This window comes from Carassius auratus, chromosome 48 (genome assembly GCF_003368295.1).
Source record: "Carassius auratus strain Wakin chromosome 48, ASM336829v1, whole genome shotgun sequence".
In the NCBI taxonomy this organism is placed as follows: Eukaryota; Metazoa; Chordata; class Actinopteri; order Cypriniformes; family Cyprinidae; genus Carassius; species Carassius auratus.
In genome coordinates, this window is record NC_039290.1 from 5,273,991 (window position 1) to 5,289,984 (window position 15,994).

Here is a 15,994-nt window from a genome sequence, read left to right on the forward strand (position 1 = left end):
CCTTTTGGTCTCAGTGTAGCTCCCTGCTTTACCATGTTATGCAACGCTGAGCAATTGCTGCGACGTTAAGCCTGACAGAGAAATCTCACAAGCACATATAAACACTCATTTTCATATGTGTAATATATTCTTCTAATTGTTTTGTGCCGTTTCGCTGCAGTGTTTTAATGTGAAAGGCTGTAAATGTGTACTTCAAGTGTTCAGAGAAATAGGCTACATCGCAATCTCATCTGTGACGTTCAGCATGATGATTCAGTTAGAAACCAGCTAAGACCAGCGTGACAGTGGCCAAAACTACTTTAAAACCATATAATATATTATTCTAATTGTTTTGTGCCGTTTCGCTGCAGTGTTTTAATGCGAAAGGCTGTAAATTCTCTGTGGACTTCAAGTGTTCAGAGAAATACATCGCCAGCTCGCGGACATTTGGCTGCCGCGAATATATCATGTTATTACTTTAAACAGTTCAGAAACATCTGAATTTAGCTCTTGGTGTGTTCTAACGTGTGGATTGCGTGCAATCGCCGTTTTAAAAGGTCTTAAATTAGAATGAATTCGCTCGTTGTGAGCTCCGTGCAGACAGACTGAGCTGAGCAGCAGTGATTCTTCTCTCGTCTTTCTGACTGCTCTCTGCCCAGAAATAAATTATTAATGAGCCCTGACCCCTGTAATAATCAGATATGTTGGTTTAGCTTGTCAGTTTGAAGGAAATTGTATTATTTACTTGTATTTTTAACGGTTTAAAAGTGAAACGAAACCCGACTCCGCCCCTAAATCTCATTGCAACTGTAGGGGCGCAATTTTTCTCAGACAATGTAAGTCTATGGGTAATGAATTTTGACATTTAAAAATTAATAAAAAAAAAACTTTAAGTCTGATCAGTCTGAAAAGATATAGCACACACCACCGCTCTATCCCGCAGGTGTCTGCCGAGTTTGGGGCTTGTGGCTTTAAAGCCCTAGGAGGAGTAGCGTACAGAATTTCTGTCAGAAAAATAATAATAAGAAAAAAAAGAAGAAGTTTAAATAGCATAACAGTATACAAGCCAACATAATAAGATTAAATAGTAGATCAGTAAGTTGGCTTTTTCAAGCCAACTTAACTAGCTCATAAAAACAGTGAGGTCATTCTCTTCTGGGCTTGAGGAGCGCTGCTATAAAATATTCCAGAAACAGCCAAAACTTTGGGAGTTTGGGAAAGTAGGAGTGACTGCTGCAGTCCATCCACACTCATGCAACATTAATGCAGTTGACACTCGCAAAACTTTGCAGTGCATACGTGGCACAAAATCATGTTTAGTTCCACTGTGCAAGCAGATTTACTAAAAGTGTCCAGCTTTGTTATTTGAGCAGTTGAACTTCTGTTCTCCTTGAGAAGCCCTCACATTAAAAACACTCAAGCCCGAGTGACAGCAGAGGTCAGGGAGAGCTGTGACATCACTCACAGTTTTAGGGGCCCGACTGACGTCATGGTCTTTCCCTCCAGCTTTTTATCAGTTTATTTATCTCAAGGAGAAGATGAGAGAAAGATAGAGAGCCAGAGAGAAGAGAAGAGAGGTGTTTGTGATGAGAGAGGCTTGTCTTTATAAACACATTCTCATTGCCTTTCTTGCTCAGTCCAAACACAGCCAGAGCACCGCACCCAAGCACTCCATCGCCACAGAAACCAGCTGACCTCTGACCTCCACCCTCACCTGTGCCAGCCCCTCTACCAAGCCTGAACTTCCTGTTTTTGTGCATTTAACAGAAATGGAAGAGAGAGAAGCAAGACAAACATTCGTAGTGGCACGTAGGTGAGAAAGCTGTTAAAACATGCACATTCAATGGCACTGTCCTATAAAATAGTTTAACCAAAATATTCAGTAGTCATTCAATTTTGAAATACTTTCATCTATTCTTTCTTAATATGGCACGACAAATACAAGTAAGCAATCTACAGGGTTATAACTTGAAAAGTGTAAACTTTGGCACTATAAAAACATTTCACTGTTTGTTTTCAACATCCCAAACAGACCAACAACAACACTGGTTTAACCTTTGGTGTGAGTTTGGGGCGGTACCATCTGAATGTATTTATTAATTTGAATTATTTTACACATTTTGGGATTTAATGGAGTAGGAAGCTGATTTCTATGTAAATGATTGAACTATATTCAGTACAGTTTTAGCATTGATCGTCAGACTTGTGGTAGAAGTTAGCGGTATGTGATTTAGCTGGTAAGAATGGATGATGTAAACACATGGAAGTTCCCAGAACTATGTTTACAGCTGAGACAGAGTCTGTTTTCTCACACTTAGATCCTACGTCTGCTCTTTTTTTTTTACAGCTTAGTGCTGAAACACCAGACACTCTAGTGTGCATAAATCTACTGCCTTCAGATCATTTGTAGAAAATAAACCAGTGGACAGAGCATGTGTGTGTGTCTTTCTGTGACTGTGGTAGTGTCTGTTTTTTTATTTGATAAATATATTGCTTTATCTTTCTCTGTCCTGCAATCTCTTCCTTTCTGCATTGCCAGATGTGATAAAGATGCAGAGATCTGAGAAGTCTCACTCTCTATGAGTTTACAAAGCTGGGAAGTTTTGCCATAAATTGCTTTTCTGTTTACAAGCTATCAGGAAAAATTACATTTTGGCTGATTTATAGTGTATGTATTTGCACAAAATCAAGAAAAAGGGAAAATGTAGTAGGAAATTATCAAACTGAAAAACAAATTATGTGACATTCAGGTTAACAGCACTTTTCTCACAATGATATAGGAATATTATATATAATTATATATAAAATATGCATAATAAAATATGTAATTACTAAAATTTCAAAGTAGAATTTCTAATTTAATTTGGGAAAAACATGGCCGAGAAAACAATAAAAATAAAATGAAAGCACAGTCACTGCACATTAAGTACCTGATTAGTATCACATTATCTTCACGCTACCTTGATCTAAATAGTGAAACTGCACTACGTTCATTCCTGTTCTGATGGCCTGAGTAAGACCTCATTACTGGAAATGGTCTCATGCACATTACCTCATTTATTTACCTGAAAGCCCCAGACAAAGATGTAAAAACAAGGCCAAAAGCATTTTCTTAAAAAAGGGAATATCTTAGCTGGCTGCTCGCCAATGTGTATCATTACCCAGAATGCATAGCTGTAGTGCAGCAATCCCAGTGTTTGGTTCCTGTGATTTCTGCCCAATGTAAACATGGAGGAAAGGTCATGCTCCACCCCTCCTTGTTTACAAATCACCCTCATTACCTCAGCAACACATCCAGCAGCACAAACAATGTTTAATATGATATGATGTTTCAGCATCTCTGTCTTCAAACTAGATAAAGAGGCATCCAGATGTATTTGATTTTATTTTTTACAAGGGTTCTAAAGGGTTTCAGAACTCACATCCTCCTGCAAGCTTAGGCCGTCCAATGCCCCTCATACAACCCCAAACCCTCTTCAACGAAACCAACCCTTTCTTAACCTACGACCCGAGTTCTACATGACCTTGAGCATCTCTGTACTAGCACAATATGCAAATGGTTTTGCTGGTATTAAGCCATCAGGCCATGTTTCTGCTGTTTGGCAGAGTAGATAACAGTGATAGCACTTCCTTTTTCTGATCTCCAAAATGGTAAACAAGAATGATGGCTCTGGAATTGACTTTTTTCCCCATCCAAAAGATGAGCAGATAGAAGAACAGAAGATCCGAGAGGTTCTTGGTGGTCGGGGCCGGGCAGGGCTCATGAGGAGCAGTAGGGAGTGATGGAGAATGTGTTTACTCTGCCTGATCTGTCTGTTTATGTATCTTCTATCTTAATGAACAATGTATTATTTCTCTCAGGAAGAGAATTTCAATGATGCTAAGGTCTATTTTACAGTCTATAAACACACTTAAGTCTCTGAAGTTGCAGTGCGGCAGGGGGCACGGCAGACGTCGCTTGTGGTCTGACACTGCTCTAACCTGCTTTAAATCTCAAGCTTTATAGTAAACAGCTCTGGACATCTCTACAGGGCTTTCCACACACAATTTATTTTATTTACTTCAGTATATTACTGCCAGAGAGGCCCTTGAGATTTCACAAAGCCTATCTGGTAACCAAGGAGGACCTAAACAACAGCACTGAATCACTCTTGAAGCTATTGTGCAGTTTTGCTTGGGAAACGTCCAGTTTGGACAGAGAGTCAAGGGTCTTAGAGTGCAACAGAGTTCAGGCGAGCCCAAATTAGTAGAATCAGAATTGCTTGGTAAATACTTCGGAATGAAAAATTAGAGATGGATTTAAGTAAAATTGCACTGATAAGGAATAGTTCGCCCCAAAATAAAAACAGATTCGGAGAATTAAGCACTTCATCACTTGCTCAGCAATGCAGTGAATGGGTGCCGTCAGAATGAGATTGCAAAGGGCTGGTAAAAACATCACTATTATCCACAAGTAATCCACACGACTCCAGTGTGTGTCATGTTGTGAAGCACAAACCTGCATGTTTGTGAGAAACAAATCCCTCATCAAGATGTTTTTAACTTCAAACTGTTGCTTCTAGAAAAAATTTGAGCCTATAATACATCATAATGCGTTCTCCAATGTAAAAAAAAGTCCATCCCCTGTTGTCCTCTCACATCAAAATCCATGAACACATTTGTTTAGAGCTCTTTTCAATTGTAAACCATGCTTGATCTCTGCATATTTCCCTCCTGATTCAGATGAGACAACTGTTTCAGGGGAAAAACAATATTATGGATAGCTGACTCATATTTTTAGCCGGAAACACAGCTTCCGGCTAAAAAAGCTTGGTGGATTATACAGCTTTTCACTTCACAAAATGTTAAATGGTGGACTGGAGTTCTGTGGATTACCCGAGGATTATATGTTTTTATCACCTGTTTGGACTCTCATTCTGACGGCACCCATTCACTGCAGAGGATCCATTGATGAGGAAGTGATGCAATATGCTAAATTCCAAAAAATAAGGTGACTTGACTCGACTGTCCTCCAGGGACATTACTGATAGTATCATATCAAATAAATTAGAACTATTTATCTGAGGCTGGTTTAGTGTATAATCCAGGTGTCATGAGTTCATTCACAAAAAATGCTTAAGGTCCATTAAGACAGCTGAAAACCCTCAGTTATATCCTTTTCTCCTACTCATGCCAGAGTGGCTACTTCAATTCTGCTGTCCCCTTTCCAGCAACCACAAAACTAACTAACAATTCTTTCTGTCCAGATGCAGCCACTTTGGACATAAGCTGCTGACCCCCTTAAACCAGAGACAGGACAAAATAAAGACAGACAAAACTGTGAATAATATCTCAGAAAGGGTGTCCAAGACAGTTCAGTGCTGGACGATTCCATCAGACTCATGGAAAGATGTGGAAAGTATAAGAAGATAATTTTATAATTATTAAGTACTTATTTTGGATTAACTGGTTCTACATGTTCAGAGGTATTCACATTTGCTGGAGGGCAAACTCCTGCTTCTTTCATTTTCTTTCAAAATTCGTTTCTCCTTGTCAAACACTGAATATTTTTCAACAACTTCAGGCACAAAAAAAAGTGTCAAACATTTAATAAAAGCATTGACAAATGTAGCATTAACTTCAGCAGACACATGGAATCATAATACATTTCAGACTGATAGTCAGCTTCATCTAATGAACTCTCAACACAGTCTGCAAATGTTACGGTGTTTACAACAAAACCATACTTCATAGTATACATATCCTTATATTACTGATTGATACTGCCTGGAAGAAAAAAAAAGTAAATAAAAAAAAAAGTAATAAATGACTTGTTTAGGAGTTCAGAATTGATTCTTTCTTTAATTTACATGCACAGACAGCTACAGTACACTATGCCAGAAAGACAATATATTCGTTCAAATGTTAAAATGAGTGAGTAAAAAAAAAAAAAAAAAAAAAAAAAAAGGTTAATGTTTTAACTCATAGCAGGTGAAATGGAAAAATTACCTTTTGAGTGAGATTGATACTGCCTGGAGGAAAAAAAAGGAAATTAAAAAAAAATATGTTAATGTAAAAAAAATTGTATGTCTGCACAAAATGTGCTGATAAAACATAAAACATTTTTTAAAGTGTTATAGAAATTATCAATTTGTTTTATTATTTTTATTTTGGACATATGGAGTTTTTAAAGATTCATATTTGTTGTCTGTTTAATTCATTTGAATTCACATGAAATATTAATTTCTGCTGGAAATGCTGCCGTTGTAAAAACTAATGGTAGGTAAATTTTTGCGACATATTTGGCCCATGTCTCAAGATTAAGTATCCAAATTATACTGTTGTTATTGGAACATAATAAAGTTTCTCGTACCAAAAGATGGCACTAGCAGTCTGTCGTTTATAAAGGAAAATATAAGCTCTCCACTTAAACTTGGGTGGTTGTTCTTCTCCTATCCGTGTGGAGGCGCTGTAGTGTGTTTGAACGGGCAGTTTCTCATCTCGCGCAGGAACTGACGCATCCTTCACAACAATCGCCGGTTGTCTGTTGTTTGTGTGTTGACGCTTTTGTTGCCCTTCAGACCGTCAATTTTTTTTATTCATAAAGATTTTTAAACATTTAAACACTCGTTTTAATATCGTCTCACAACATTTTATAATAAAATTATCTCGAACGCACCATATCAGTAAGTTAAAGTTTATTAGCTCAGTGTGTTTGTTTATTCACTTAGTTATTAACTAAACCTCTCTGTTGTTTAAACTAATTTATGGCCGCTTTTGCGTGCTTATGGACATTTAACTGTTTCTTCTAACAGTTATTTAGTGTTTGAGCTGAAATAGCTAGCGTGCACGTTTAATGTTGTCTCCTGCTGATTAATTGCCTGTGTTGCTTTCGATAAACGTTTGTTGAATGAAAAATTTGTTCTAAAATAAAATGTTTTACCCTGAAATGTAAATTAATTTGTTAGGAGTTATAAAATATACTAAGTTAGCACACTGTTTTGCAAGCGTATTGTTTTGTCATTTGATCTTGTATGCTAAAATAGAGAAGATGTAAAATAATAGCTGCTTTGATATTTTTCTAGTAGGCATCTCCGAGCTTTTTCACTTTATGATATAAGTAGTCATTTTAACAGATGCATTTATCACACAGGGGTCATTCCCCATGGAAAAGCTGGGGTTAAGAGCCTTTGTTTGGGGCACAATGGTCATAGTTAATTAATCACCACCTATTGTGGTTATTAAACCTAGAAACATTTGGTTGCAAGTCATTTAAGACATGAAACTTAGTTTAAGCTAACGTCAAAATGCAATGTAAAACCACCTGGAATTCTTATGTTTATGTGTTTTGCAGGTTTTCTTTTGTAACGTGACATGCATCTGTAAAGGGATTGTCGAGCTTAAAACATCTACAGCGGCTCCATGGAACCCAGTAATGATGTGGCGCTTGATATCATTGTTTCCAATGTCGTATCTGTCTTCAGAACCAGGTGCCATCTAAACCTGCGTACCATTGGACTAGAGGGGTCTAATGTCATCTACAAGCCTGAAGAGGGAGTAAGTCTAGACTTTGGAGATGAATTTTTATACTTATGCACCTATATGCTTGGTTTACATGCTATTCATTTAAACAGAAATAATAATTTTGGTTTTCAAAACCTCATCTCATCTCAAAATTTGTGTGATTTTTGTATTTTCAGTTTTTTCCAAAATTTAAAATGCATGGTTATTACATTTAAATCATGTTTGTTTGATCACGTTTACTACAATAGGTAACTGAATGCTTATGCAAAAGGTTGGATGGTTAAGATTTATGAAAATGGCTGACAAATTTGAGAAACAGAATGAGATGATTCGCTGGTGAAAAATTCCAAAATATGTTATTTTTTGAAGACCAGTAGGTTTTTCTGCTATCTCAGTTCTGTTACATAATCATTTAACATGTCTAGTGATTTTTTTTTACTTCCAAGCATGCATTTTGTTCCTTTTAAGCTTTAAAATATTGTAATGCGATGCCAACATGTGCATAATATATGAAAAATACGATCATGTTTTGCCCCTTGCTTGAAATCATCAGTATCAATACTATTAATCAGTATATGACTAATCATTAATTCCTGTTGTTGCTTATGTTTTGTGGATGTTTCTCCAGAAAGTCCTGATGAAGCTGCGGAAACCGCGTATCACTGCCTCTATATGGTCATCAGGGAAAATTATTTGCACTGGAGCAACAAGGTCTTACTAAAATCTGCTCATCAAATGTCAGAATTCTAAATAAGCCAAGAGTTGTTTGTGCTGCTGCTGAAATTGTCAGTCTTCTCTAATCTTTTTGGGCTAAGTGGTAAATTTCATGCATGTTTATTTTTGTTTAGTGAGGAGGAAGCCAAACTAGGTGCACGACGGTTGGCCCGCTGCCTGCAGAAGATTGGGTTCAAGGTGTGTAAATTGATTAAGTGCGACTTCAAACAGCTTTGTAGAACTTCTGAATGATGTATAAATGGAATTTGTCTCATCTGCAGGTGAGGTTCTCGGACTTTAAGGTTGTCAATGTGTTGGCAGTGTGCTCCTTGCCTTTTCAAATTCGCCTCATTGAGTTCACTAAGAATAACCGCCCTATTGCCAGGTAAGCATTGTTTCCTCTGACGGTGTTCTCAAATGACAAAGAAATTTCACTATGCCCATGTATTTGAATAGTATTGTGGATTGCCAGTATTAATGAAAACAGGTAAGAGACAACTGACTGGCTTTGTAAATGTAAAAGTTGTGCTCGTGCTCAATTTTTTACATTTGGTATTAACATCCGTTTTGGGACAACCTGACAACTGGTCAGTCTTAAATACAGGTTTAAACAGTAAATGGATGTAGTGATGAAATCGGAGACTTTCCCTTCAATGAAATCCAGTCACAAGTAGTCGCAGGAGGCACATTTGAGATGTTAACACCAGCTGTGAACAGTAATTTGTCTCGCCTGACAAGTAGTCAGGCGATTGTCAGAGACACCGTCTCTAAAGGAACCTTAAAGGGATATTCCACCTAAAATGAAAATGTTGTCATTAATCATTTATCCCCTTGTCATTCCAATCCTGTAAAAGCTTCGTTAAAGGGGGGGTGAAATGCTATTTCATGCATACTGAGTTTTTTACACTGTTAAAGAGTTGGATTCCCATGCTAAACATGGACAAAGTTTCAAAAATTAAGTTGTACGTTTGAAGGAGTATTTCTGTTCCAAAAATACTCCTTCCGGTTTGTCACAAGTTTCTGAAAGTTTTTTCGAGTATGGCTCTGTGTGACGTTAGATGGAGCGGAATTTCCTTATATGGGTCCTGAGGGCACTTCTGCCGGGAGAGCGCGCGCTCCCGTATAGCAGAGCACAACAGGCATTCACTGATCAGAGCGAGAGCATCGTGAAATGTCACAAAAGAAGTGTATTTTTGGTTGCCAGGGCAAGACAACCCTGCACAGATTACCAAAAAAAAAAAAAAACAGCATTAAGGGACCAGTGGATGGAGTTTATTTTTACAGAGCGTCAACGGAGTTGTGCAAGTGTTTTTGTTTGTCCCCTGCATTTCGAAGATGCTTGTTTTACAAACAAGGCCCAGTTTGACGACGGATTTGCACATCATTTATTTCTTAAGGATGATGCAATCCCAATGAAAAAGGGTCACGATCGTGTGTTGGAACCGCAGGCGGTGAGTAAAACTGCTTAAAATATCTCTGCCTCCTTGTTAGTCCCCTGCCGGAGACCCGGGTTCGAGCCCCGCTCGGAGCGAGTCGTTGCTGCTGCTGCTCTCGTTCAGTTTCAGCCTCGGGATCTGATTCTGGATCATAAATAAACGGCTGAATCTGACTGTTAGCCATGGTTTGTTTTGGTTGGTTTTGTCCTCACTAATGTCAAAGCTTCCAAACGCTCTCAACGCAAAAGCCTACTGGCACTTGTGATTCTTTAGCTCCGCCCACACGTCACGCCTCCAGCCGGTCGTGTTTTTCCTGGAAAAATCGGTACAGACTATCTTTCTCTTATGAATATAATAAAACTAAAGACTTTTTGGAGTTATGAAGGATGCAGTACTACTCTATAGGTACTCAAGATTAACAGGATATTGAGTGAAAACGAGCATTTCACCCCCCCTTTAATCTTTGGAACACAATTTAAGATATTTTGGATGAAAACCAGGAGGCTTGAGACTGTCCCATAGAATGCCAAGTAAATTACATTGTCAAGGTCCAGAAAATATGAAAGAACATAAAAATAACATTGTTAGAATAGTCCATCTGCCATCAGTGGTTCAACCGTAATGTTACGAAGTGACGTGAATACTTTTTGTAGGTGAAGAAAACAAAAATAACGACTTAAAGGGGGGGTGAAATGCTCGTTTTCACTCAATATCATGTTAATCTTGAGTACCTATAGAGTAGTACTGCATCCTTCATAACTCCAAAAAGTCTTTAGTTTTATTATATTCATAAGAGAAAGATAGTCTGTACCGATTATTCCCGGAAAAACACGAGCGCCTGGAGGCGAGACGTGTGGGCGGAGCTAAAGAATCACGAGCGCCAGTTGCGTTGAGAGCGTTTGAAAGCTGTGACAGCTGTGAAGGCTGAAACTGAACGAGAGCAGCAGCAGCAAGGACTCGCTCCGAGCGGGGCTCGAACCCGGGTCTCCGATGGGAGGCGGACGCACTAACAAGGAGGCAGAGATATTTTAAGCAGTTTTACTCACCGCCTGCGGTTCCAACACACGATCGTGACCCTTTTTCGTTCGGATTGCATCATCCTTAAGAAATAAACGATACGCAAATCCGTCATCAAACTGGGCCTTGTTTGTAAAACAAGCATTTTAGAAATGCAGGGAACAAATACAAACGCTTGCACAACTCCATTGACGCTCTGTAAAAATAAACTCCATCCACTGGTCCCTTAATGCTGTTTTTTCTTTGGTAATCTGTGCAGGGTTGCCCTGGCAACCAAAAACACACTCCTTTTGTGACATTTCGCGACACTCTCGCTCTGAATCTGATGAGTGATTGTCTGTGCACAGCCTCTCTCTGCTCTGCTATACGGGAGCGCGCGCTCTTCCGGCAAACGTGCCCTTAGGACCCATATAAGGAAATTCCGCTCCATCTAACGTCACACAGAGTCATAAAAAAAAACTTTCCGAAACTTGTGACAAACCGGAAGGAGTATTTTTGGAACAGAAATACTCCTTCAAACGTACAACTTAATTTTTGAAACTTTGTCCATGTTTAGCATGGGAATACAACTCTTTAACAGTGTAAAAAATATATAGTATGCATGAAATAGCATTTCACCCCCCCTTTAATTCAAACAATTCCTTTGTCAAAAGTCTCCTCTCCTCTACGTATGCAGCTTTTCTGTGTCACAAGGATGTATGGCAGAGAGGAGCATACAGTCATGTGGAGAGACACAGAGGAGATTGTTGACAAAGGAATTGTTGAATAAAGTCGTTATTTTTGTTTTCTTATTTGTTATCTTACAAAAAGTATTCTCGTCACTTCATAACGTTACGGTTGAACCACTGATGGCAGATGGACTTTTCTGACGACGTCTTTCATACCTTTCTGGACCTTGACAGTGTAATTAACTTGGCAGTCTATGGGACAGTCTCAACTCTCCCAAAATTTTCATCCAAAATATCTTAAATCATGTTTTGATGAAAAACAAGGCTTTTAACGAAACGACATTGGGGTAAGTGATTAATGACCAAATTTTGGAGTGGAGCTGAGTATCCCTTTAAGTGTAAAAAAAAAATAAAAATAAAAGAGGAACACTGCTCTCTACTGGTCAAATTGTGTATTGACAATCTCAAAATATGCCACATGCTCTCCAACAGCTGGATTGCAGGTTTCATCACTATATTTGTGTGTATTTTTAGCTATGAACCCGAGCTCCATCCTGCTGCATCATACAGGATTAAAAACCTCAGGAGTACAGTGCAGGTGTTTTCCACAGGCAGTATCACTGTTACAGGTAAAACAAACACATACGCTCAGTATCATTTTCACTACCATAATAAGGGTTTAGCTGCAATGTACTGCAAACATCTGGACCGCTGAAGAACCTTTTAAAATGTATTTAATTAAATATTATGTAAAGTACCAATAGACAAGACTTCAGTGTCAAGTTAGTGATTTTAAATTACCAAGACTTCAGTGCTTGCCTCCATAGAGATCTTGCAGATTACTGCATTAGTCACTTACGTTAAAGAAGTATTCCTTATTTAGCCACATTGTCAACCACTCATTCTTTGCAGCCTCTTCATTCGGAAGTGAAAATAAAATAAATATACTTTCACAGTGTAGGACACAGCGTCTTTGTGACATGATGTTAACCACACAAACAAGATACTGTGTTTGAGGGTGGTTGTTCGACGCCAGCCAATGTCAGACAGGCATTATACAAATGTAGCCATCACGGGAGTGGGATTCGAATAAATGACTTGTTTGGGAGTTCAGAATTGATTCTTTCTTTAATTTACATGCACAGACAGCTACATTACACTCTGCATGAAAGACAATATATTCGTAATGACATAATATGGGGCACTTTATAGGCAGCCCACTGAACTCAAGCTGTGTAGATCATGAAGGTCTGGAAATGAGCAAATATAATGCAGTGAGCTACAATGAGGCTCTGGACTCCTTTTATTTGTTTAAGATTTAAAATCTTTTATTAATTTTTATGATACTGATAATTTTCCTAGTGTTCTTATATATGCAGGAAATAAATATGTATATATATATATTTTTTTCAACTGTATTTTGTAGCATATTTGACTTAATATAGATTATTGAAAACATTTTGGCTTGTTTCTAAAAGTCTGATTTTTTTTTTTACACTTTTTTTTTTCAATATATATATATTTTGCTTGTTTTTATTTAAATGCCGACCTATTTAAGAAGTATTATTTAATGATTTCCACATGCAAACATTTTCACACAAATATACCTATGAATGATGAATGGAACCCACTGTTTAGAACCTGCTTTGTTGTATAAAGAAAGGCTGAACTAATGTAAGATTTTATTGATAATTACCATTTTTCCCTCTCTCTAGGACCAAATGTGCAAAGTGTGGCGTCTGCAGTGGAGCAGATTTATCCTCTGCTGTTTGAGTGTCAGAAAACACGATCATAAAACACACACGCACACGTAGGCACCAGTTAGAAATGAAAAGCACCTTATCATTGAATGTTTTAAGGCTTGTAACTGTTGTACTGTATGTGTCTCCAAGGCAGCTTTTGCCATTTCACGTCCAAGCGGGTCTGGGTCGTGTGTTTTCAGAGTCATGCCTTTGAATGCTGACTTTGGTGTTCGGACCCCACAGCGATTTATGACGACCTCTTAAAGCTCAGAAGAGGACCATTAGTGCATTGACATTGTGTTGCTGACATTGTGTAGTTTATGAACACTTGAATTAACTGTATTATATAATGCATGGAACACCAAAGTAAAAACTGGCAAGTAGTGACATTTAAGGATCACATTTTACTTAAAGTTCTTGGAAATTTGATTCTAGTGATGTCTTTGCAACTCATTTAATAAGTCAGAATTAAGAAGTTAAAGGGCAAACACTTCATATTTAAACAGCAGGTGATGTATATCTGGTGTATACTGTGGACAAGAACACTCTGGGTTGTGAAGGAGTCTTTGGTCCATATGTTTGTAATATGTGAATAATTTTGTATTTTATAACGAACAAAATAAAATAACCCCTATATTAAGTCATTGTGTCCATGTCTCTGCAAGAGTAATATCCCATCATTTCTCATATTTAGGCCCACAAGTCATTCACAAAGTAATACATGTCCACTGCCTCTTTCTTAATAGATTTGTAACTTGATCTTGATTGTGCTTTTATATTTTTTTATCATGTTTAATTTCAACCGCACAAACATTTATCAAAAACGAGTCACAATGTGCCGCTTGAAACGCAGTCATAAGAAAAGTATTTATGTTCTGAATTTTTTCAGATTCTATTAATAATATCTAACAAATGTCGTTTGAAGCTCCTATGTTGCACATGACAGATCGCTGCAGCCTCAGCTGAACTTGAAGCACTTGGCGCGAGTAAACAGATAATCTTTTCCTCTTTACTACTACAGTGCAAAAAAACAAAAAACACGAATAAACTTTTAAAGGGTATTAAAAAATAAACTACAACTTACCGAAACGTATCACGCTTACAGGTGCATCCCAGTAAATTAGAATGTCATGGAAAAGTTCATTTATTTCATTAATTCAACTCAAATTGTGAAACTTGTGTATTAAATAAATGAAATGCACACAGACTGAAGTAGTTTAAGTCTTTGGTTCTTTTAATTGTGATGATTTTTGCTCTTATTTAACAAAAACCCACCAATTCAACAAATTAGAATACTTCATAAGACCAATAAAAAAACATCTTTAGTGAATTGTTGGCCTTCTGGAAAGTATGTTAATTTACTGTACATGTACTCAATACTTGGTTGGGGCTCCTTTTGCTTTAATTACTGCCTCAATTCGGCGTGGCACGGAGGTGATCAGTTTGTGGCACTGCTGAGGTGCTATGGAAGCCCAGGTTTCTTCGACAGTGGCCCTAAGTTCAACTGCATTTTTTTGGTCTCTTGTTTCTCATTTTCCTCTTGACAATATCCCATAGATTCTCTCTGGGTTTCAGGTCTGGTGAGTTTGCTGGCAAGTCATGCACACCAACACCATGCTCATTTAACCAACTTTTGGTGCTTTTGGCAGTGTGGGCAGGTGCCAAATCCTGCTGGAAAATGATCAGCATCTTAAAAAAGCGGCTCAGAAGGAAGCACGAATTGTTCCAAGATTTCTTGGTAAAGGGGTGCAGTGACTTTGGTTTTCAAAAAACACAATGGACCAACACCAGTAGATGACATTGCACATCAAAACATCACAGACTGTGAAAACTTAACACTGGACTTCAATCAACTTGGGCTATGAGCTTCTCCATCCTTCCTCCAGACTCTAGGGTCTTGGTTTCCAAATGAAATACAAAACTTGCTCTCATCTGAAAAGAGGACTTTGGCTAACCATTGGCTAACAGTCCAGATCTTCTTCTGCTTAGCCCAGGTGAGATGCCTCTGGTGTTGTCTGTGGTTCAGGAGAGGCTTAACAAGAGGAATACGACAACTGTAGCCAAACTCCTTGACACTTCTGTGTGTGGTGGATCTTGATGCCTTGACCCCAGCTTCAGTACATTCCTTGTGAAGTTCACTCAAATTCTTGAATTGATTTCGCTTGTCAATCCTCTTAAGGCTGCGGTTCTCTCAGTTGGTTGTGCATATATTTCTTCCACACTTTTTCCTTCCAATCAACTTTCTGTTAACATGCTTGGATACAGCACTCTGTGAACAGCCAGCTTCTTTGGCAATGAATGTTTGTAGCTCACCCTCCTTGTGAAGGGTGTCAATGATTATCTTGTGGACAACTGTCAGATCAGCAGTCTTCCCCATGATTGTGTAGCTTAGTGAACCAAACTGAGAGACCATTTTGAAGGCTCAGAAAATCTTTGCGGGTGTTTTGAGTTGATTAGCTGATTTGCATGTCACCATGTTCTAATTTGTTGAGATAGTGAATTGGTGGGTTTTTGTTAAATTTGAGTCAAAATGAAAAGAACCAAAGACTTAAACTACTTCAGTCTGTGTGCAATGAATTTATTTAATACACAAGTTTCACAATTTGAGTTGAATTACTGAAATAAATGAACACAACATTCTAATTTATTGAGATGCACCTATAATGTCTTCGTCCAATAAGTGTTTGAAACACTGTCGCGAAAACAGCTAGTAAAAAAAGTCACGTGAAGCCACACATACTTCTGATAAGTCATTCACTACAATCTTAACTATAGTTAAATGCATTTGGCTTTGACTTGCCATGCCTTGCTTATGGCCATGATTGCACAATTTACTAAGTGTTTCATAACAGTCAGCTGTAAATATTTAATATAAATCTGTCAATACCAAAACTTTTTTTAAATGAATACAAATGAATCATATTGACAAAAAAAC

General features: G+C 37.9%; 1 protein-coding gene across 2 annotated transcripts; it reads left to right on the forward strand.

Annotated features, from left to right (window-relative positions):
- Window positions 1–6,201: 6,201 nt before the first annotated feature.
- On the forward strand, window positions 6,202–13,699 carry LOC113065598 (TATA box-binding protein-like protein 1). Of its 2 annotated transcripts, none has more exons than XM_026236976.1 (8): window positions 6,202–6,644; window positions 7,313–7,515; window positions 8,111–8,193; window positions 8,331–8,394; window positions 8,478–8,581; window positions 11,852–11,946; window positions 13,033–13,127; window positions 13,210–13,699. In XM_026236976.1, exons 2-7 carry the CDS (start codon window positions 7,381–7,383, stop codon window positions 13,110–13,112), a joined length of 561 nt encoding a protein of 186 aa, XP_026092761.1. In that variant the 5' UTR covers window positions 6,202–6,644; window positions 7,313–7,380; the 3' UTR covers window positions 13,113–13,127; window positions 13,210–13,699. The 2 variants fall into 2 exon arrangements, with proteins under 2 accessions (XP_026092761.1, XP_026092762.1); XM_026236977.1 differs by having other exon boundaries at window positions 13,214–13,699.
- The last annotated feature ends 2,295 nt before the right edge of the window (window positions 13,700–15,994 follow it).

What these genes read in the sequence shown, in the direction of transcription:
- LOC113065598 (XM_026236976.1), top strand. Translation starts at nt 7,381, where the DNA reads ATGGAACCCAGTAATGATGTGGCGCTTGATATCATTGTTTCCAATGTC. An exon ending in TGCAGAAGATTGGGTTCAAG is followed by an intron (nt 8,395 to 8,477) that starts GTGTGTAAATTG and finishes TCTCATCTGCAG; the next exon opens with GTGAGGTTCTCGGACTTTAA. An exon ending in AGGCAGTATCACTGTTACAG is followed by an intron (nt 11,947 to 13,032) that starts GTAAAACAAACA and finishes CCCTCTCTCTAG; the next exon opens with GACCAAATGTGCAAAGTGTG.